Genomic DNA, 24,317 nt, shown 5'->3' with positions numbered 1-24,317 from the left:
ATGAATGAAACATTAGTGACTATCGATACAAACACGTCAATTATCAGTTTGACAATGAGTGGACTGAGGATGGAGAACACTGGTTGGTATTGGTGTGACAAAGGAGGCTTCCAGATGCCAGTGCACATCACTGTTAATGAACCACCCACTACTGCACCAACCACCACAACAATGAGTAAAATTCATACCATTTCATCTGTCATTAAGATTGGGATTATGGTGAAAACCTGTCTGTTTGCCTTTTTCATTCACTTTCCACCTCACCCACAGTCTCGACCACAGCTGGAACCACTGGAGGGGGACCCAGGTCAGCATGATTTGCCTTAGCATGATTTAAAACAAACATGGTTGAGAATTCACTGGTGAGCCTTTTGGAGGTGTCATGATTATAATTCAGTGAAACGTCTGTGATATTACCCCAAAGACATATCCCACCCCAAGCACCCTCTTTTCCTCTAACATTTAAATTGGGTTTCTGCATTTTTCTGCTCCCTAAAAAGCACCAGTGATAGTTACGCCACATCCTGTGTGTTGTAAATGTAGCCTACACATGTACAAAATGTTTGAAGTTTAATCAAATCTATTTGATGTGTTTCTGAATGATCATTTACCAGTTCCATGGATGTAACCATTCTGGCCACCTCCCTGAGTTTGGTAGCCTGACACTCAGCCTGAATTTTCATTTCGTTTCACTCCATTATTCAGTCTGAAAGCCCTCTCAATGCAGCGGAGTTCTGAGATGGGGGCGTGGCCAAAGTGGGACTCCACTATGAGCCAACGCGATTGGTTCATACTGGATTGTCCCGATCCCGATTCGTCGGTCAGATTTTCAACCGAGCAACACCCGCCTTCGAAAGCGTCACCAGACCCTGAATGCTAGGCAAAGGATTCAGGGGGTGGAGCCAGGCTATGAGTTTGGTGGTGTTGGTTGTAATTGCTGCCTTCATCGGTTTGATGGTGTTCATGAGATATAGTAAGTCCATAGTCAAACTTTCATATCCAAGGAATTCTGTCATCATCATTGATTGATTGCTTTGAAGGAATCAGTACCACAGATATTGCTATTTGCTAATAATAACAAAAGTGCATATTAATTTCTTGTTTAGAGAAGGCCAAAGGTGAAACAGGCACACAAGTGGTAAGAAACCCATCCATTTTCCTTTTAGCCATGCACTTCCACATGGCATTGTTGATCATGGGAAATCCATAATCATTATTTCTTAGTTATTATGTTAATACTTACTTTGATTGACCCCAGACCTCAGGGCATGCAGAGAAAACATTGTTGAAGGAACTCGATCATACAAGTCTAATACTGTCATGCAATTCTAGTGTTACTACATTGAGTGGGAGTTGTTAACCAACAAACCACTGGTTAACTCTAAAACGTATGTGACTACAAGCTGTTGATTTTGTACATAGACAGTGAGGTTTGCCAAATTCAGTAAAAAAAAAAAAAGGAGATGTGTTGTGGGCACCTACGGTATTATACTCACAGTCAAAATCACATTCGCAGTAAGTGATAGATCGTGTTGCTATTTATCATACGAAGTCATCTTTATCCTTTAATAACAGAAAGTTAACATTTCAACAGACAACATAGGAATACTAGAAAGTGTACAGTTTCAGATAGTGATGTAATGTTCCATTCTCATCCATCATATAGAGTCCTCCACCACCTTATTCAGATCTTCAAGTGGTGTACACCACTGTGGTTCCACTGCAAACAGCCCCGAAGGTAAACATCCTTAATGTTGGGGTATTTACTATTTTCTAAATAAAAATAAAAGACAACATCAAAGATTCTTTGACCATATCTTCTATCCAACAGGTCCAAACACCTAATGAGAGAGTGACTTACAGTACCATCATAACAGATAGCTGGACCAGACAAACGGTACAAGTCTTTCATTTATGTAGTTGTATTCCACTGTGATTGTGAGGTTAAACTTTATAAACTGTTTTCCAATGTTTGTTGAATATGACATCAGCAAATAGCTTTCGTTCTTATGCGTAACTTGCTCACTGTTCATCTTTTTCTAACAGACTGAACCAGATAAAGGAACAGTAATATACGATGACGTATGTCCAGACTAGAACAGGTATGTTTTAATAAGCAATCAAAGCAACATGATGTTTGTCTACTTGTATGCATACATACACAAAATGAATTATTAGTTTTATAGACTTGATGTAGGCTACTGCATTTTAGACCAGTATTTTGTAAAGCAGTGGTTCTCAAACATTTGAATGTGAAAGACCCCCAAATGTATTTGTATTTGCCCGCAGACCCATATGTGAAAAGATTTTGTGCAGCCCCTATAAGAGAAGCTTTGTGTTCATTAATTTAAACTTTTAAGTTTTAACAATTCAATATCTCTCCAAATTATTCAAAAACAGCAGATCTACAAGCTCACAAGGCGTTGCGTTGTGAGCTTGTAGAATAGGGTTAAACTGTTTGCTAGGGACCCCCTGGAACCCCCCAAGGACCCCTAAGGATCCACGGACCCCACTTTGAGAACCACTGTTGTAAAGTAAACTTTAAATCAATTACTAATTGCGATGCAATTGCAATGTAGAGGCTTTCAAACACAGCTGATATTCTTTATGTGTGCAGTGTTGTACACCGAAATATGATCCATGTTTTTAACTGAAATTTCATAGAGTGGATGTTCATAGTGACACCAACAGGGATTGAGGAGCGACTGATGTGAATCCAGCGTGCCTGAATGTCCGACTTTGCACACCTTCTCTCAAATTTGGACATTCTATTTTGACTCCTGTAGGGCTAATTTTATGGCTGGCCCCATGTCTTCATGATCAGAGCTATAACAACATGAAATATAACTGTGTGTCAAGGATGGATTAGTAATTGTGTTGCAGAAAAAAGGGGAAAAAAAGAATCACTCCCCTGTAATGCAAACAAACTTTTCTGTGGCTCCTAATCTTCCTTGTGATACTTTACTGCTTTGGAGAATGATGAAGAGGAAGATATTTCCAGATCTACTGTGTCAAGCATGCAGTGCTTTAGGTTATCTTTGAGTTATCATAATTAAAGCATCACAGTCATAGCAATACTTTCTTAACCCACTAAGTCCACTTTGATTGACCCCAGACCTGAGGGCATGCAGAGAAAACATTGTTAAAGGATCTTGATCATACAAGACTAATTACCTCATACAACTGTTGCTACCAAATTGAGTGAGAGTTGTTAACCAACAAACTACCGTTTGTTAGCTCCACTAGGTTAACTAAGACTTGTGTGACTATTACAAGCTGCTGATTTTGTACATATACAGTGAGGTTTGCCAAATTCAGTAAAAAAAAAGAAAATAAAAAGATAACAACACACCTATTATACTCAAAGACACAATCACATTCAGTGATTGATCCAAACACCTAATGAGAGTGTGACTTATGATACCATGATAACAGATAGCTGGACCCAACAAATGGTAAAAGTCTTTCATTATGTAGTTTTATTCCACTGTGATAGTGAGGTTAAACTTATGGGGCTTTGCAATTAGTTGTATGAACTGTTTTCAATATTAGTTTATTATTACATCAGCAAACCGCTTTTGTTCTTACGCGTAACTTGCTCACTGTTAATTTTTTTCTAACAGACTGAACCAGATAAAGATTCAGTAATATACAAAGTATGTTTGAACATTCAGATTGAGAAGCTGCTGTTTCCTCCAGGCATTGTGTCAAATGTTGTCCTGTTTATTGTGTGTTGTTTTTTGCTTTTGTTTATTTTAGTATTTTGTTGCTGAGTGTACAGCACTTTGTTTTAAATGTGCTCTATAAATAAAGTGGATTGGATTGGATGTCCAGACTAGAACAGATATGTTTTAATAAGCACTCAAACCAACATGGTGTTCGTTTACTTGGATTTATGACCAGTATTTTGTAGCAATGGTTCTCAAACATTTTCACGTGAAGGACCCCCAAATGTATATATATTTACCTGCAGACCCCTGTCTGAAAAGATGTTGTGTGTACCCATAAGAGAAGATTTGTGTTAATTAATCCAAACTTTTCCCAATGCAAGATTTTTCAAAATTATTCGAAAACCTGGAACCCCCTCAAGGACCCCTGGGTCCACGGACCACAGTTTGAGAACCACTGATGTAAAGTACACTCTAACTCAATTAGTAATTGCAATGTAATTGTAATGTATATCAAACACAGCTGATATTCTTCATGTGTGCAGTTTTTTCATAGAGTGCAGGTTCATAGTGACACCAACAGGGATTGAGGAGCAGCTACAGTACGTCCAACCTCAGACGTCAACTATTACAATATGATGATGTGTAATAATGAAATCATTACTTTTAGTGGTTCAGCAAAACTGCTGAGATTCCTTGCAAAAGAAAATGTGAAGCAAATATCAGACTTTCCCCGCCCTCTCTCAAATTTGAACATGTCATTTTTTTACTCCTGTGGGGCTAATATTATGGCAGGCCTAAAAGAATAAAAAGTAGGGCAATGCTATCGCATCAATGTGAAATATACATTGTGGTTATTGAAATTACATCGAAACTTAGTTTGTGGGAATTAATCATAACCTAGTCTGTGAGGACTGAATTCCCACATCTGCCCCATGTCTTTTTGATGAGATATAGAACCACATGAAATACATGTGTGTCAAGGATGGATTAGTTGTTGTTTTTTTGCAGTAAACACTTTTCTGTGGCTCCTAATCTTCTCTGTAATACTGTATATTACTGCTGTGCTTTGGAGAATGATGAAAAGGAAGATATTTGCAGATTTGTGTCGAGCATTAAGTGCTATAAGTTAACTTTGAATTTTCATAATAAAACCATCACAATCATAGCAATTCAGCAATAATAGCTAGTCATTGACTATATGCTGTTGTTGTTTTTTTCAACCAAAATATTGTTAGAGCGCAAATTAATAATCTCATGTATATATATATTCCAAAAGGTAGAAATTTCTAATTGCAACACCTACAGTATGTTCCCTTTGTTCCATAATGACCAAGAGAGGCGCCTATATACTGTATGGCAGTGGTTCTCAAAGTAGGGTCCAGGGACCACCTAGAGGTCCTTGAAGGGGTTCCAGGGGGTCCCCAGCTAAATGATTGATAATTTGGATTAAAATGGACCCTTACAGATCTGTAACTCTGAGAGTTATGGGGGTCCGTGGCCTAATGCATATCAAACTGGGGATCCTTGAAATTAGAAGTTTGAGAGCCACTTCCCTGTGGCACCAGAAAGGAGAGTGGAGGGGAGAGACAGACCAGAAGAACAACCCTTAAGTTATGTGTGTAAGAAGGGAGTAACTGAACCATAGTTTAAAAGAAGTGCTTTAGAGAGAGGTGGTGTAAATGTAACTATAATTCTGGACCCCCTCTTCATACTTCCTCCTAGCACTTGAGGCCTTGAACAACATTTCAGAGAGAAAAATGACCTGATGAACAGAGAGCATCATGCACACCCAGACACGTTTATTTTTGGTCCCATGGGTTGTGTCTTGATTTTATGTTTTGATTATTCATGGTTTTAATTACTTTCCTCTTCCACGTTTGTCGGGCTAGAATACGTTTTTCCACCGTCAGTCAAATGAGAATTCTATATTGTTGTAATAACGTGACTTATTTTGTCAATAAAAACAAATAATGAGGCACATCCTTAAAATGTACGATCTAACAATCATTTTAAACATGTTTAGGTACAGTATCTAAAGAGGCATGAACCAAAAGGCTGATACATTGAATATAGAAATCACAGGATAAAAAATGTATCAGATTGCAACTTCATTATTATCCATTATAACATATAAAACAAAACAAATTAAGAATTGAATAAGGGAACAAAAAACACATTTATTTATCCATTTATTTGTTCATTTAGTTATTATTACTTAGTCAGGCAGCCAGGTTAACAACCCTGCACAATTCACTGTGGAACATTGTTTCATTGATGTTATCTCATTTTTATTATGTCCCAAAGGTTGGACTTCCTTTTGCTCTATTTATGCTACCTCAATAAGCACCTGCAAAAACTAAATACTTTTTTTTACTTTTTTTTAAAATAGGCTACTTAAGAATAAACTTCTGTCTGTATCTGCTAAATATGACTTCAAAGTAACTTTAGTAAGGGTTAAAAAGAGACCTATGGTTGTATTTTGGAACAGTTCACACCGAGATGGGATACGAGAGGACTTTAAATACACTGTGAGTGTTGTTTTGGAGTTTATAATCGTATTTTTTATATAGTTGTTGTTAATGTTGGTCTCCAATTTACTTCAATCCATGGTAGTATTTTCATGGTATTATCATCGTTTTTTTATTCTTTATTCACCATTAAGGAATATTTTACAAACAGAAATTCTCCCTGTGTACCAAGACATCACAGGGTAAATAAACGATAGAAATTAAGTAATTTCTTGGGTGAAATATTCCTTTAACATCTTATTTCCAAGATTAAATTAAATGCTGTCTCAGAGGCCTGCAGAAACCTTGTCATGTTTGACCTGGACCATGACCTCAACACATCAGGAGTAGCCTATAACAAAAGTCGACATAGAGTGGAGAACTTATAGATACTTTCGTTACCAACAAATTCAACTATTGTAATGTTTTATGGTCTCAAAACAAAACAAAAAACTATTAGACTGACATGATTAAAATTGTGTGGCTGCCTGACAAGTTCAGAATTTATAAGATCTTGTTTTTCAAATCTTGTTACGTTCTGGCTCCTGCATGAGTAGCTTTGTAATTGAGCACAAAATACACTCCAGGCCCAGCCCTCAAATCCACTGACTCCAATTCACTGTTCTTCAAAGAAAACAAAGAGACATTTTTATGAGGCTGTTTTCACCTCATATGGACTACGTCTCTGAAATAAGCTCCAGGTTTATCTGAAATCAGCCACCCCAGCTGATGTTTTAAAATGCATACTTAACCACTTTCAACCTGGGCTCCCCATTTTGGCCAGGCCATAAGTGACATTTAAAAAAAATGTCAAAAGTAATACAATAAAAAAAAATAGTAGATGTGACACGTGGTGAGCTGGTAGAAATACACTGTCTTGCGACAAAGAATAACATAGGGCTTAAGTGATTAAAATACTGTTTAATCTTATTATATTAATTGTAGCCTATTATATTATATTATGTTTATTGTATATTATGACTGTAGATGAATATTAATCACCTTGGGCTCCTCTATCAGAAAGAATTCCATTTAAAAAACGTTCATTCTATTCTTCATTTTATTTTATTTCATAAAATAAAAGAATTCTTTATTTCAGTTACCGAATGAAATGGTTGATTGATTGTTTGCAAAAAGTACAGAGGTACAGTTATACAATAATGCTGAAAGGATACAGAAACACAAAAATCCCTGAGGGCTTGTTTCCATCGTAGTCCTGCAAGTGAACCTGTGAAGTTTTGATTGATTTAAATTGAACTAATAATAGGGCTTGGTTAATGTCTAACTGGGTCAATGAAACCACCATCACATGCCATGGTTATCTGGCATCATTAATAAATCCTACGGCAGCTTTTATTACAGGAGCTAAAGGATAAAAATGAGGAAGAGTCCGTCTAGATTTTGGTCCAGTGTGATCGAGGAACATCAGTTTCCAGGGAGTCTCACTTCATTCACTTTGATGCAGCATCATGGACTTTTTCTATATTCTTCTCCTTTTCCTTTTTGGACTTAATGGTAAGTTAAGAATGTCTTTACTTTATAATTGATTTAGATGCATTCCTGGTGATGATTAAAATGTTTTATCTTGGGTACTGACATTTGAATTGTGTTTCTAAAGTCCACCACTGACCTGGTATAATTATATATCTCTCATAGTTTATGTATTGCAGTATAATGCTATTTTAAGCAAACTTATAATAGAATATTGTAGGCTTAACTCTCATAGTGACACGGCTGGGCAAATAACAGCACAAAGGCAGATCACATGATGAACTACCGTATATTATAGGCTAATATTGATAAATTATGGATACACAAGTTCCCTAATATAGGCATAAAAGTTTATATCTTTATTTTGTTTGTTTTGTAGGAATTTACAGTATAACAACAGTGGATCAAATCTCAGTGAAGACAGGAGGTTCCATCTCTATCCCGTGCTTCTATGATCCAATATACCAAGGCAACGTGAAATACTTATGTAGAGGAGAAACATTTCCCTGTTTCACTGTAATAACTACTAACGGAACAAGTAGCTTTAATAAGTATTTCATCTCTGATGACGTCAACAACACCATCTTCACTGTGACCATCAATAATCTGACCAGGAGTGACACTGGATTTTACTGGTGTGGTGTGGAAAACATGGAAGACAGGAAACGATTTCAACTTTCTGTCAAAATATTATGTAAGATGACCTATTAACATGTATGTCTATAGATAATGCATATACATGTAAGCAAATCAAAAGTATTAATTATTAATTCATATTTACGTTTTTGTAAAGTTCAAGAAACTAAAATGGGTGTGTGGCAATTAATAAATGTATTAATAAACTAAATCCGGAATATGTAGAAGTGACAGAAATAAAATGTAGTGGTTTTTAATCACAACATTTTGCTGTACTTGTTTGTTTTTGTTTTTTAGTCGCTGGGGTCTCTGTGGACAATCAGCACATAATGGGGTTAAATGGAGAGACGGTGACTGTCATCTTTAACCATGCTATGATACATGGAATAGCAAATTGGTGTAGACCGAGCCTGGGCCAGCCGTTCTGTATACAGGAACCCTCAGGAAATATGAATCAAACATCAGTGAATATCTATGCAAGTTTCGCTAACGTGTTTGTGAGAATGATTGGACTGAGGTTGGAAAGCACTGGTTGGTATTGGTGTGAAAAAGGAGGCTTCCAGATGCCAGTGCACATCACTGTTAATGAACCACCCACTACTGCAACACCCACCACTACTGCACCACCCACCACTACTGCACCAACCACCACTACCACACCAACCACAACAACAATGAGTAAGATTCATACCATTTCATCTGTCATTAAGAGTGGGATTATGGTGAAAACCTGTCTGTTTACCTTTTTCATAATGGGTCTTTACAGCGACACAACCACAAATCACGTATACACTTTCCGCGTCACCCACAGCTGGAACCACTGGAGGGGATCAAGTAGGACACAGGTCAGCATGATTTAAAATAAACATAACTTTATATCATATAGTTGCGGTCAGGCAGATTCCTCTCCATATTTCAACTTTTAAAGTTTTTTCATAAATGAATGCTCTACTTCATCATGCGATGCATTATGATCTTGTAGATGTGCTATTTTAGCTAGCTTTTTTTAAAGTGAAACTGCAGTAGATGTACTTCTGTTAATTAAGGGACAGGTTTGAATAATAATTAACAATATGGAAGGGGCCGATGATGAAATGGTCGAGAATTCACTGGTGAGCCTTTTGGAGGTGTCTTGAGTATAATTTGGTGAAACGTCTGTGATATTACCCTAAAGACATATCCCACCCCAAGTCCTCTTTTCCTCTAACATTTAAATTGTGTTTCTGCATTTGTGTGCTCCCTGAAAAGTGCCAGCGATAGTTATGCCACATTCTGTGTGTTGGTAAATGTTGCCTACGCATGTACAAAATGTTGCAGTTTAATCAAATCTATTTGATGTGTTTCTGAATTATTGTATACTAGTTCCATGGATGTAACCATTCTGGCCACCTCCCTGAGTTTGGTGGCGTTGGTTGTAATTGCTGTCTTGATCAGTTTGATGGTGTTCATGAGATATAGTAAGTCTATTAATAGTCAAACTAAATTCATATCCAAGGAATTCTGTCATCATCATATATTGATTGCTTTGGAAGAATCAGTACCACAGATAATAATAACACAAGTTTATATTGTTTTTCTTGTTTAGAGAAGGCCAAAGGTGAAACAGGCACAAAAGTGGTAAGAAACCCATTCATTTTCATTTTAGCCATGCATTTCCACATGGCATTGTTGATCATGGGAAATCCATAATCATTATTTCTTACGTTATTATGTTAATACTTACTTTAATTGACCCCAGACCTCAGGGCATGCAGAGAAAACATTGTTGAAGGTACTTCAACCCAAGTCTAATACTGTCATACTCTTGCGTTACTACATTGAGTGTGAGTTGTTAACCAACAATCCACCGGTTGTTAGCTGCTAGGTTAACTCTAAAACGTGTGTGACTATTACATGCTGATTTTGTACATAGACAGTGAGGTTTGCCAAATTCTGTAAAAAAGAAAGAAAGGAAAAAAATATGTGTTGTTGCAACTTGTGGGCACCTACGGTATTATACTCACAGTCACAATCACATTCACAGTAAGTGATAGATCGTGTTGCCATTTATCAAACGAAGTAACCGTAATCCTTTGATAGCACCCAGAAAGTTAGAACTTCAACATAGGAATACTAGAAAGTGTACACTTTTAGATATGATGTAATGTTCCATTCTCTTCCATCACATAGAGTCCTCCACCACCTTATTCAGATCTTGAAGTGCTGTACACCTCAGATCTTCAAGTGGTGTACACCACTGTGGTTCCACTGCAAACAGCTCCGAAGGTAAACATCCAAAATGTTGGGGTTTCCATCTGGTGGCCCCAGAAACAAACATTTATTAACCAATTCCTAAATAAAAATAAAAGAAAACATCAAAGATTCTTTGACCATATCTTCTATCCAGCAGGTTCAAACACCTAATGAGAGAGTGACTTACAGTACCATCATAACAGATAGCTGGACCCAACAAACGGTACAGGTCTTTCATTTATGTCGTTTTATTCCACTGTGATTGTGAGGTTAAACTTTATAAACTGTTTTCCAACGTTCGTTTAATATGACATCAGCAAATAGCTTTCGTTCTTATGTGTAACTTGCTCACTGTTCATCTTTTTCTAACAGACTGAACCAGATAAAGAAGTAATATACGATGACGTATGTCCAGACTAGAACAGGTATGTTTTAATAAGCATTCAAAGCAAAATGAATTATTCGTTTTATGGACTTTAGTAGGCTATACTGCTTATCATTTTAGACCAGTATTTTGTAAAGCAGTGGTTCTCAAACATTTTAATGTGAAGGACCCCCAAATTGATTTGTATTTGCCCGCAGACACCTATGTGAAATGATTTTGTGCAGCCCTATAAGGCCCCTATATGTTAATTAATTTAACAATTCAATATCTCTCCAAATATTTCAAAAACATCAGATCTACAAGCTCATAAGGCGTTGCGTTGTGAGCCAGTAGAATAGGGTTAAACCGTTGCTAGGGACCCCCTGGAACCCCCCAAGGACCCCTAGGATCCACGGACCCCACTTTGAGAACCACAGTTGTAAAGTAAACTAGTAATTGCGATGTAATTGCAATGTAGAGGCTTTCAAACACAGCTGATATTCTTTATGTGTGCAGTGTTGTACACAGAAATATGATCCTGTTTTTAACTGAAATTTCATAGAGTGGATGTTCATAGTGACACCAACAGGGATTGAGGAGCAGCTACGTCAGACCTGAGACATGAGGTCCGACTGATGTGAATCCAGTGTGCCTGAATGTTCGACTTTGCCCACCCTCTCTCAAATTTTTACTCCTGTAGGGCTAATTTTATAGCTGGCCCCATGTCTTCATGATCAGAGATATAGAAACAACATGGATGGATTAGTTATTGTGTTGTAGAAGGCAAGAAAAAATAATCACTCCCCTGTGATACAAACAAACTTTTCTGTGGCTCCACTCTTCTCTGTGATACTGAATATTACTGCTGTGCTTTGGAGAATATTGAAGAGGAAGATATTTGCAGAACTACTGTGTAAAGCATTGCCATTAAGTGCTTTAGGTTGAGCTATCATAATTAAAGCAATAGCAATCGTCATACCAATCAGCAATAATGGCTAGTTATTGATTAATATGTTGTTGTTTTTTTCTCAACCCCTTATTGCTTGAGTGCAAATGAATGATTTTATATTTTCCAAAATGTACATATTTCTAATGGAAATATATAACATATACTGTACTAGCATGATAATAAATTATTTTCTAACTTAAAGGTGAGCAATGGAATTGTTGGCCAATACTCTTTCATACTATTCCCAGCATGTATAGGAGGATTCATTTGCAACTTTATAACAGGGAGCTTACCTGAAACCTGTCAGTGAAACGAGGTATAATGTTAATATTAATGTTGTATATGATAAGAATTCCCTTCAACATACAGTAGCTAATTAACAACACACACTGTGTATTTGGACAGTTCAATTGTTTACCCTTAATATTAAAGATTTTTTATTGCATTAAATATTTGATAACATTTGATGATCTACTGCAAGTATACTGTCATAAAATGCCTGATCTCACACAATAAATCATTAACCTAGATATAGCACAAAGTTAATGAATGGCTTCATTACGGTATAAGGAAGCCATGCAGACACATTTAGAGTGTGTCAATCAGTTACAGTGACTAATGTGGAAAAGAGTTTGCAAACATTTGTCTGAATTGGGACATATGGAACAGGTATTTTGACCACTGTCTTACACAGACATGCCTGTTAAGGTCCTTGCACACTGGTGCGTCTTTTCGTTGCGTTTTTTTTTTTTTCATTGTTTTTTCAATTTTTTTCATTGTTGTAAAAAAAACGCAACGAAAAGACGCACCAGTGTGCAAGGACCTTAAAGGTCTTTAATGGTTTTCGCATCAGATTGCAAGTGAACTGGGCCCAGGTGCGAAGTGGACCAGAAGGAGATATTTATATATCTGTATCTATTTGTCTTAAGCATTAAGTTTAATTAATTTTTTCTATGTCTGTAGCTAAAGGGTTGGGGTGGTTGTTGTGACCGTGAGTTCTTGCCTCAAAATATATATACACGTATATGTATACTGTACATTCTAAGCTCTGTCTGTGAACCAAATGCAACCCCAGAAGAAATTATTTCATCATGAAATTTCACAAAAAAAACGAAAACAATATATCATATAAAAAAGCAGCAAAATCTGTGAGCCTTGTCCAGTGAAGGCACAGTCTAATTGAATCAGCTGACCATTGTGGGAGTATGGGATTGTTTTTACCAGTCTAACTAACATGGGTGAAATTCACCCGAAGACCTCCCTGTAGAAAAAAAACAGGGATGGGGCCAAGGAAGACCTACCTTCTATGACGTCAGTGAGCATCCTGAAGTTACCCAAGGACCCACCCACCTCAGACATCAGCAACATTATGAAAATCACATAATTACAGTTGTTCGGGTGAATTTCACCCATGGTTAGTGTTCTAGGGCTAAGATGCCATCGCCATGTCAACAAATGAACCTGCCATCTATCTAAATAACATGCTATCTTAATTACATTTCAAATTGACATGTTTTAACCAATGATTACATTTTTTCCTTTGCATAAGATGATGATGATGATGATGATGATGATGATGATGATGATGATGAAGATGAAGATAACGGTGCTGATGACAGTGATGTTGATTTCAATGTGGTTATTAATATGCAAAATTATTTCACAATAATGAATATTATATATAAAACCCTGATCCGGAAAGGAGGATCAGGGTTTTCAATTTTATTTTACAGTTTTGACATATAACTCTATGGTTTTGACACGAACATGTTTTAAAGAAAATCATCAGGGAAAAAAGAAATGGAAAAAAAGCAATCCGATTATCTCTAAATTCCACAGACAATCTAACTTATTTTTGTAATTGATATTATAATACAATTTAGACAGCAGCAGTTCATATTACAGCTAAAACATTTCTATTCAGGCAGTCATGTGTGGCTCCTCTTGAGGTCCTGACATCGCGCGAGCGGTGTTGAGAGAGTGCTGCCCAAACAGAACAGATCTACAAGCTAACGGCCGCGTCGCTATGGCGGCTCCGCACACGCGTCGTTAGCTTGTAGATCAGTCCTTTTTTGGGCACGCGACACCGCCGTACCACGGACTATACAAATTGACGGGCCTGATACAGTGTTGCCATGTCCGCTTATTATAAGCGACTTTGGGCTTCTTTTTCTGTAAAGTGGCTTGTAAATATTGGTAGTTGAGGGTGGCGTTTTTTTTGGCTTGTTTCTAAAGTGTAGTTGCTTATTTAGACTTGCTTCCAAAATTCTCAATTATTATTTAAACCAGTGGTTTAAATAATAGTGGAGCATTTGTTACAGTTTAGGCATTTAGCAGACGCTCTTAATCCAGAGAGATTTACAGTAAACAAGGACACAAGATAATACATCATAATACGCATAATACATCAAATGCATAAAAATAATGTTCTAATAATAAAGTAATACATAAGTAAACCAGCAATAATCTAATAATAACTAATACATAAATAATCCAAGAACCTATCATCAGTTTACATTTAAACTATTGTGTTGGAATATATAATAAATATATATATATAATATAATATATGATAAATACATATCCCAAATATTCCAAAAAAAAATTGAAGAGTTTTTGAAAATAGCAGATCTACAAGCTTGTGACGCGTTGTGAGCTTGTAGATCTGCTATTTGCAAATAGCCAACGGTTTAAAGTGCTCATGTGGGCTTGTTTTCCTAGACCGGGTTGCTTATTTCTATCACAGAACATGGCAACACTGGCCCGATAGGTCCTGGGTTTCATCACCACGCTGCAGTCTCCTTCAGCTCGCCCTCCAACCGGTGACGCCTCGCCTCTCTATCGGCCGTACGGTGTGTGGAAGAACTAAACCCCCGTCAAAAGTAGCTCCGGTTAACCGCCTAGCGTCAGCTTTTCATCCGGTAAGAGACTCGTTCTGTTCGGTCTTGTAAAACAGTATTTGTGTGGTTTTCTCCAGAGCTGTTGAAGTTAAGTTAGCTATGCTAACGTTAGCTGTACAGTTAGCCCTCATACATGACTGTCATATCATGACAGTCATGGATGAACTTCAACCTGGTGTTTGAGCTTTCTCCCTTTTTGGTCTGTACATTTACATAAGCGTTCAGATTTCAAATATACTGAACTTACCTCATGGCCATGGATGTTACAATTATGTCCGGGCCCTCAGAAGTACCCGTATCTTCAGTATTGTTTAATAAAAAGCATTTTAATCCGATCGGTGGCCATGTTCTCAGGGTTATAGTGTATCAAGAGTGCAATACAACTCCCTACCAATAGGGTCACGCAGTTGAAAGCATATGGCGAAAATACAGAAGAAATGGCCACCGATCGGATTAAAATGCTTTTTATTGGACGATATGGAAGATACGGTTACTTTTGAGGGCCCGTACATAATTGCAACATCCGTGGCCATGAGGTCAGCTCTTTATATTTGAAATCTGAACGTTTATGTAGATGCACGGACCAAAAAGAGAGAACGCGCAATAACCCGGTTGAGGTTCATCCATGACTGGTAGCTGTACAGTGAGTGTGCTGCTCTGACTCAGACACACATGCCAAGCAGGCTAACTAGCTAGACAGCTACTCATGTAAAAACGACTGGGTTGCATTGTAAAACAATGGTGTTTGCTGCAGATCTTGCCCCATGAAGTATGAAATCTACATTTTAAAACAAGTTCCCCCCCGTTTAATGTCTACTTTCTTGGCTCCTTTCGGCCTAGTTGTCTAGCTTTTGGAGAGGAGCGGTGTCTCACTGACTATTTTAGCTGTGGAGTAACATTGCTCTCAAATAAGGCGGTGTTTGCATGTACATGATCACACATCAGGTTTAGGTACATATCGGTGTGTTGAGTTAAGATGGACATTAACGACAGTCTCTCGGGCCCTGGACGGTTAACCAGTGCGTCAAAATGGCTCCTCACTCGGTTAACCTTGCCCACCTGCTGTCTGACATATTGTTTCATCTGCTGCCTAGTGGTAGACAAAAAATATATCTATTTGGTCACATAACGGTTAAACACACAGAGAAACCAATATTGGCATAAAAGGTGATTCCCTTTCTTGGTCTACAGGGCACCACTATTGTCTCAGAAACGGTTCCCTTATCAGAAACGCAGGAGTGACTTGATCACAACCAGTCTATTATTCATGCCTGCGAAATTCATAGTACTGATAACGTTCAGTATAGAATAGAATGGGCCTAATTGTGCAATAAGGGATTGTAGGTTATTCTCTAGAGTCTAGAGTGTGTGTGTGTGTGTGTGTGGGGAGTAGGTGGTTGAACACCAATGTCAAACCCGTCCACACAAGGTCTTATTTCTCACCCAGCTGTTGTGGCAACTACAGATGACAGAACCCCACCCCCATGTAAACCAGGCAATCTTTTGATTGTGCATTATTTCTTTTTGGAAGTAGATAACTCAAGAAGACACATTATCTTGCTCAAAATAAAGGGCCTTTAGCCTTGAACATTATTCGTCTCCCTACATTATAATCCAGAATTCCTTGTGGCATGCTAGCCTGTCCAGTCTTTGTAGCACTCAACAGACACTATAGCTGCTAGTGGCATGCCCCAACTCCAGAAGTGCTGCTCTGCAGTAGATGTAACACACTCTGTCCCTGTCGGCGTGACTGGAGCAAGAAACGAAGAATAAAATGCATCTGTGGCAATGGCAGGGTTTCTCTGTCACTGGGAAATTGTCCTGCTTGATCCTTTATACCAAAATTGCTTTCCCTACTAGAGTGACTGAATCACTGGATGAATGCTGTTTCGTCAGTGTTGGTTCTGATTACTTAACCACTTAAAACCCCAGTGTCCTATTCCGGTCACGTGATATAGGTGATCATGTGAGGAAAATTGCAGATCTACTTGCTCCAAAAAACGGTGAGCTTGTAGTTCAGCTATTTTCAGTGAAGTGATTTGGCGTTGATGGGGGGTTAGAGAGGGCAAGGATAGAGCACTGGTATATAGGGGTTAAGTGGCTAGCATTATAGAGCCTGTCATACACATGCAGATATGGTTGCTTATCAAACTGGAGAACCTGGCATCTGGCTTTAAAGCTTGGTGCTGTCAGATTAGTGTCATTGAATGTAGCCACACCCGTTGACAAAATTTCAAGATACAACAAATCCCTCCCATTTCATTGTATTCCATATATTCTGCTTTAACAGAATTATTATGTAAAATGTGTATTTGCTGTGGGTTGATTTAATTCTAAATGCTATCCCGCCCAATGTGCCCATGCAGATACAATGGCCGTGCCTCCCTCATATGGTGATCTGGGCAAGTCTGCAAAAGACATCTTCAACAAAGGCTATGGTATGTATGGCTTTTTAGACTTAGAAGAATTGACAAAGGTTTTCACTAAAACGGCTAGAATAACATGCATGTTACAGAAAACCGCTAAAAATGCACGGCGATTGCGCCATTAAGTTATCTTTTATTCACACAAACCTGACGTTTAGTCCCAGTCGGCCTTCATCAGATGAGAATTTTTCCTGCCTCTTTAGCCTTTTTCTTTTTGACCAATGATCATTGTAGTGAAATAAGTACAACAAAATGCCACACCATGTACAATATTAAGTTTGCAAGATAGTTTGACATGAATCCAATTAATCCTTTAGGATTTGGCCTGGTGAAGCTTGATGTGAAGACAAAGTCGGCAACTGGAGTGGTAAGGTTTTTTCTTGTTTTTGCGACTGGCAAACTAGAAATTACTTAGCCAACAGCTTAGCCAAACTTCAATTTTGATGTTGTCATTGTTACTAGTAGGCACTAGTGCTCAACCTCAACTTTATTCTTGTGGCTGTCCTTGTCAGGAATTCAAAACAGCTGGTTCCTCTAACACCGACACCAGCAAAGTGGTTGGCAGTCTGGAAACCAAATACAAGAGGTCGGAATATGGCTTGACCTTCACCGAGAAGTGGAACACGGACAACACCCTGGGAACAGAGATCACTGTTGAAGATCAGGTCAGCAAAACCATCTCGGCTATACTTTATTGTCCCATTTCTACTGTGTGACTGTACTAAAATAGTTGAGATGTTAATGAACATTAAAGGTTTAATTTTAGATAAAAGTCATTCCCATGTGAAATGTATTGGTTCATTTTGTTTGACAGATTGCCAAGGGACTTAAGCTGACCTTTGACACCACATTCTCGCCAAACACTGGGTAAGATGACTGGCTGTGTCATTGGTTACATAATGCAGGTGTTTTTGGCTGTCGTCTGACTGCAGACCTCTCTGTGTTTACTGTCCCTACATGACTGATACTGACAACATGAAATCCACCTGTCATCTCAGGTCTCTCTAACATTGCAGATCTCTCTGTGTATACTGTCCCTACGTGACTCATAGTTGCAATCTGATTCATGCTGAACATGCTTTAGTGGAGTGTTGTTGAGCTAAGTAATGGATGTCTAATGACATAAATGTCAAAGTGGAACTTCTCGAGGTAGTAAATGGGTTTTATTTAATTTATTACAATTGTCTTCTAAAGTGGTGGTGTGTCCACATATGCCATGGCAACCAGATCAAATTTGTATTTGCATTCCGGGAAGCGTTAGATTTCTTTGGCTATTCAAAAATAGCAGATATACAAGCTCATAGCGCGGCACCGAGTGCCGCGCTATGAGCTTGTAGATCTGCAATTTTGTTCTATTCTATTAACGTTATAGTTAGGTGAAATGGAGAAAGTGTGGTGGCTAATGTAGTACATGTCTGTTGACAAGTTGGCACTCAGTCTGTTGACACTATGGTCATGTAGAACTGTCATGAAACATTTCTGGTTCCTTGTTTTCCATACTTAAGGGCTGGGAGACGGGCACAGATACACAGTTAACTATGTACACATTACTATCCATTTAGGACTGATGAGCCAAAATAAATATATATTATAGCCCTAAGTTACATAAATATTAAATTGCAGTGCTCCATGCTTGTTCTGTTTTTGAAAGGGACCGTCGGAAGTTCTCAGACAGGATGCACTCATTAATTAAACTAATTAGGTCTGCTTTTTGTCCCGGAGTGAGGTAGTACAGATATGCACCACTAGCGACAGACCAGCAAGTGACGTAGAAGTGCCAGGCTTTAGATTTTTTAATGGTATGAACTATGAACCATGGAGATATAAATGTAGTTGCTTCATTGGCCGCTGCTGTTCATTGAAGTGATGCGTCATAGTGGCCGGCATATTTTGTAGGGAGAGCTGTGTCTCCTAATGCATGTATGCCCCATGTATAAAGAAAAAAGAGCTAAGAATAATTGGCTACTCTAAATACAATTTCAAAGGCAGGGGATAATAAGCTGATTTGTATTCTGCATAAAACTTAGCAAGTTTCACTTTCAACTTGAAGAGCTTGGCTTTTAAAACAAAAGATTACTTGGCTCTGAAACCGTAGCTGATGAAAGACAACTAGGAAACCAAAAGGCAGTGGAAAACATTTCCAGAGAAACGGGTGAAAGGTGACTAAACTTTATTTGAACACTGTTCACCTTACAGCGTTGTCTGCTCGCTGCAACTGTTGATTGCGCAACATACAACTTGTATAATGCACTCGGTGTGTCCAAGACTGTAGTGGCTGAAATGTCTCTATGCACAGTATTAGCTAGCAATCACTTAATCTGTATTTAATGAGCTGTTCTCTTACATCAACAGCAAGAAGAGTGGAAAGGTTAAGACTGCCTACAAGCGCGAGTACGTGAACTTAGGCTGTGATGTTGACTTTGACTTCGCCGGGCCCACTATCCATGGAGCTGCAGTTGTCGGCTATGAGGGGTGGCTCGCTGGTTACCAGTTGTCCTTTGACACGGCCAAATCTAAGATGACCCAGAACAACTTCGCTGTCGGTTACAAGACGGGAGACTTCCAGTTGCACACCAGCGTGTAAGACAGACAATTATTGAAAACTAGCCATTTTGCAGCAGAATAAAGAAAACGCACACTTTTTCAAATGTCATCTAAAATCACCCTCCCCTTCGGTCATGTCTTTAGCAACGACGGTGCAGAGTTCGGAGGTTCCATCTACCAGAAAGTGAACGACAAACTGGAGACGGCCGTAAACCTGGCATGGACCTCTGGCAGCAACAGCACACGCTTTGGCATCGCAGCCAAATACCAGCTGGACAAGGATGCCGCCGTCAGTGTAAGTACTCCTCCTACAGTCCTGGTTTTCAGTGGGGGCCTAATTGAAAAGGAAGTGTGTGTAAGTAGCCTTGGAAACCCAACGGTTCACTGAGCCACTTAGCTGGTTATTTATATAGATGGATGGTGATAAAACTAGGGATGCCTGGCAGTCTTTAATTCTTTTTATTAAATATTTCATAATAGACTTTACATATTGGTTAATTTACAGACAAAATATAGGCTAATACTACTGTACAGTAAATTGCCCTTGCTTTATTGTTCACACTGTCGGCTGTTTGATATTTCAATACAACTGTAGCCTAATGTAGAGGAGCTCTTCTATGCCTCTCTCTGTCGCACATCGGTCTTGGATCGTGATAAATTTGACTTATACGATGACGAAGGTCGGACATTAATACTCAATGTGGGTAGAAGATTATCAAACGGCAGAAATAAGCGCACAAAAACCTCAGTTTGGCTTGCACATCAATAAAGTACACACCCATTTCCTACTGAGACGCAGTGTTTATTGAGCTGCCAGTGGAGAGAGCGAGAGTAATTTATTGCATCGTAAAATATACAGTATTCCAAACCAAGCCCTCTTTGCACAGTTGATGTTTACATAACATTTTTAATGTTAATACGTTTAACTCTTTCAATGACTCAGTTTGAAACATTAGGCCACGGACCCCAATTTATTTGTTTTTGTTTTTTATCTCTGTGACTCCAATGTACATAAAATCCTCAGTTTTAATTTAAATCCGAGAGTGTACAAATGAACCCTTACAGGTCCATTTGCTTTAATTTGTACACTCTCAAGGAGTGTTCCCACCGGATGCGGAAATATCTTTTTAATTGCTTGAATCATGTAATTTTGGTTGCTAGGTGGTAACGTTGGTACGAAAGGTCATTCGCATGTTCAACTAATCGTCTCTTGGTGCATACTGTGTGCACCGAATTCTAGGCACCAAGTTTTAATCTAGCAGTTGTATGTGGGAAAATAAAGATTGAGCAACTACATTAAAAACTATTCTACATGATTAGATATTCAGGCTCACAACCGTTTTTTTCCTCTGCAGTATATATTAACCATATCCGGATAGGAAAGAAATGCAGTAGAAAGTGAGAAAATCGTATCTTGAACCAAATCTCGTGAATTGAATTGTGGGTTGAGTGAATTGTCACATCCTTAATGGAAAAGACATGCATGATGTGATCCTAGAACATAATGCATTACCTTAATCACTAACAACATGTTTTCTTTTTTTCACAGGCTAAAGTTAACAACACTAGCCTTGTTGGTATTGGCTACACCCAGACACTTAGACCAGGTAAGATGTTATGTATGACGATGGAATTCATATGACTGATTTTTATAAATGATCAGAGATATTGGCGTACTGGTCCTGTCAGAGCTCAGTTTCTGCTATTATCCTGTCAAAATAAAGCAATACATCGGTGGCGCCAGAGTAAAATACCTGCCCCCCACCATTTAGACGGGTGTTCAATTCCTCCACGGTGCCACCAGCTTGGCCAGGCGCTCCAACGAACACAATGGGCTCTGTGCATAGTACTAGGTTTTAAGAACTTATACCAATTTTCCCGTAGCTTCGTTTGATTGGCTCAGCAGCAGGTCCTGCGTTTCCAGTTAAAACCTGCTGCCAATCAAACAAAGCAATGAGGAAAGTGAACTGGAACAGGAAACGGCTATACAACCTTCTGAAAACCTGGAACTACAGTTTGTATGCAGAGTCGATTGGCCGTGTCAGTGGGTGGGAAGGCGGTGGGGGAGAGTGTTCTGTCACTGTACTGTTGGTCGGAGCACCTATTCAGCGGAGAGCGGAACTGGGAGGTATCACGTGTTCCTCTGCACATGTTGGCCCTCCTGGTGAAATTCCTCACCGTCAGGTGGAAGGAGATGGCTGCGGACTTAATGTGGTTTTCTACACCCTACCCAAGGCTAGACAGAGTAGGGATTGACAGTGATGAGGACTATACACATGGGGGGGGAATTGGCATATTGACTGGGGAGAAAACATAATTGATGAAAGAAATTATGTGCTGCTGAAGTTATTGGCTCCTTTTTTCCCCTGAAAGTGAAGTGAAAGCTGAAATCTATGCATTTAGCCACAGACATGGTTCATCCCACGCTAGGACATGCACACATGCAGACAGCCTGTGTTGTGCGGCTTTGCAATTGAACACAGCATTGGGATTTTTGCTGCTCCGTTCAGAAACTGCACATAGTTACTTATTATTGATGGCTAAAGATTGGACCAAGAGGCAGTGCCATAAATACTCAATCTAGTTCTTTGTTCAAAATTTTAGTATTAATGTTCATTCAAAATAATTATGATGCATGTTATAAATGTAGAGTTGAACATTTTGTTTCCACTTGGGTATGTGTGACATTCTAAAAGGTGATAATCAGAGTCTTCCCTTATGTTAGTTAAAGGTAATTGTAAATGCGAGCCTAATCTGTCTTTAGTTGTAGATTGGTAGGTACCGATTTCAGAATGAGTATCATACAGTAGGTTTGATAGGAATGTTTGGACATGCTCTAAATGCATCCCACTTAACTCTGGAGGCCTCCCACCCTGACGCCTAAACCTCAGCTGCTGTATTTCACGCTATAGTGCAAGCTCTGAAAACTGCTCTACCCAGTACTTAAACTTTTTTTATTGGGGAGACAAACACACACTATTACTGTACAAACATAAATACTTTTTCAGTAGTGTTTACCTCCAGTTTTAGTTCTCGATGTGAAAATGTTTTTGTTAATCCATTTGGTTTGATAAGTGTAATTCTGTGTTTGTAATTGCGATGGATACTCATCCTTTCTGCCTCTCACCTGTGCAGGTGTGAAACTCACCCTGTCTGCCCTGGTGGACGGAAAGAGCATCAACGCAGGAGGCCACAAGCTGGGTCTGGGGTTGGAACTGGAGGCCTAAGTCCTCCCAACAATGAAGGGGACGAGGGAATATCAGAAGAATCGGGCCTTAAATCTTGTATTTCCAACTCAAACCAGCAAGGGGATATCTTGAAGGGATCTGTTCAAAGGCTACAACAACAAACTCTGTCATTGCTTGAGCACCATTTAACTGGTGCTCTTATCGATGGTCTATGTTCCTTATTTTGTTTTTGCTTTGTAGATGTTTCCATTCAAGAGACACTCGGTGGCTGCTATTTGTAAACCTTCACTGTTTCACCTGTTCAGCACTGCCGTGACAATGAACCCACTACAAATCATTCTTCCAGTGTGGTCAACTCTGTGTGGCTTCTGTCAGTGCCTGACGTTGTTAAAAGTGAGACATCTGTTATGTTGTATGGTTATGTTTGTTGAGCTTGGTCATACCTCCTTTCTGATTTTACCATTATTATGATAATCTGATATTCCTCTTGTCAAATACGCTAGACTTCTTCCACTATTATTTAAATACTGTTGTACCTTTTCTTTTTTTCTTCATGCACACAAGGACAAGCCTAAAGATCGGTTGTTCTGTTTTGTTCCTCAAAAGCCCTGTTCTGTTTTGCTTTTGTGTCGGCCATCAGGGTTTGAGATCTTCTTTCAAAGCTGTATGCATGGCCCTCCCTTAAACTGGACAGTTTTTGGGTGGTTTAACCTGTAGGTTTGGGGAAACCTGTGTTATTGGCCGACCAAGCAGGCTTTCAATGTTAAGTTTTCTACATAGACAAACGGGGAGAGGAGGAGCGTAAGGTTCACAGTAATGCCAAACTGGATAATTTTGCAGATGACGTCTATAAAGTTGCATGTGTGCACTCGTGGTCAAGCTGCCATGTCACTGGGAAGCGAAGACGGTGCTCGCAGGGAAGGAGGTCCTTATGTGTATGTTTAACTTTTCAATAAAGTCTTTGAACTCCAGAAAGGTGTGTACGTACTGTATGTGTGCTAGATTTAAATAATTTTGCCATAATGCCCTCTAACTTGACATGGAAAATGGCTTGCTCAGATATCCAAGATACCTGCTGTACAAGCTAATGTTTTACTGTGCAAGAAAGTCATTTTGTCATGGACATGGAATCATTATCATGCCGTGACTGCAAACTTTGTCCAAGGTTTATTTGCTGCCAGACAATACTAGTAGGGCTTTGGACATCGGCTGCTTCTGTCAAATGTATTGTGTAAAACTTTTAAATGAGAGATGAAGAAAAATTTAGATATATAAATATTCCATACTGTAGCTGCAGATCAAGTTTTCCTAGTTTTTTTCCAATTCCCCTATGTAGTCCCGGTCACTGCTGAGCCCTACTGCTTGGTTTTGGGGAGGGTGTACTGTAAACCATTGATTCTCTATATTCC

General features: G+C 38.8%; 1 protein-coding gene across 1 annotated transcript; it reads left to right on the top strand.

Annotated features, from left to right (window-relative positions):
- The first annotated feature begins 14,633 nt into the window (after window positions 1–14,633).
- Window positions 14,634–23,883, top strand: vdac2 (voltage-dependent anion channel 2). The gene is made up of 9 exons (XM_080448618.1): window positions 14,634–14,771; window positions 17,117–17,188; window positions 17,494–17,543; window positions 17,689–17,841; window positions 17,991–18,043; window positions 19,529–19,756; window positions 19,865–20,015; window positions 21,270–21,327; window positions 22,856–23,883. The coding sequence occupies exons 2-9, from the start codon at window positions 17,122–17,124 to the stop codon at window positions 22,945–22,947; spliced, it is 852 nt and encodes a 283-aa protein (XP_080304744.1). The 5' UTR covers window positions 14,634–14,771; window positions 17,117–17,121; the 3' UTR covers window positions 22,948–23,883.
- The last annotated feature ends 434 nt before the right edge of the window (window positions 23,884–24,317 follow it).

The sequence above is a fragment of the Gymnoscopelus braueri genome, assembly GCF_963280865.1.
Source record: "Gymnoscopelus braueri genome assembly, chromosome: 14".
Classification (NCBI taxonomy): Eukaryota; Metazoa; Chordata; class Actinopteri; order Myctophiformes; family Myctophidae; genus Gymnoscopelus; species Gymnoscopelus braueri.
The sequence above is the reverse complement of the archived record's forward strand: the minus strand, read 5'-3'. Positions and strand labels throughout refer to the sequence as shown.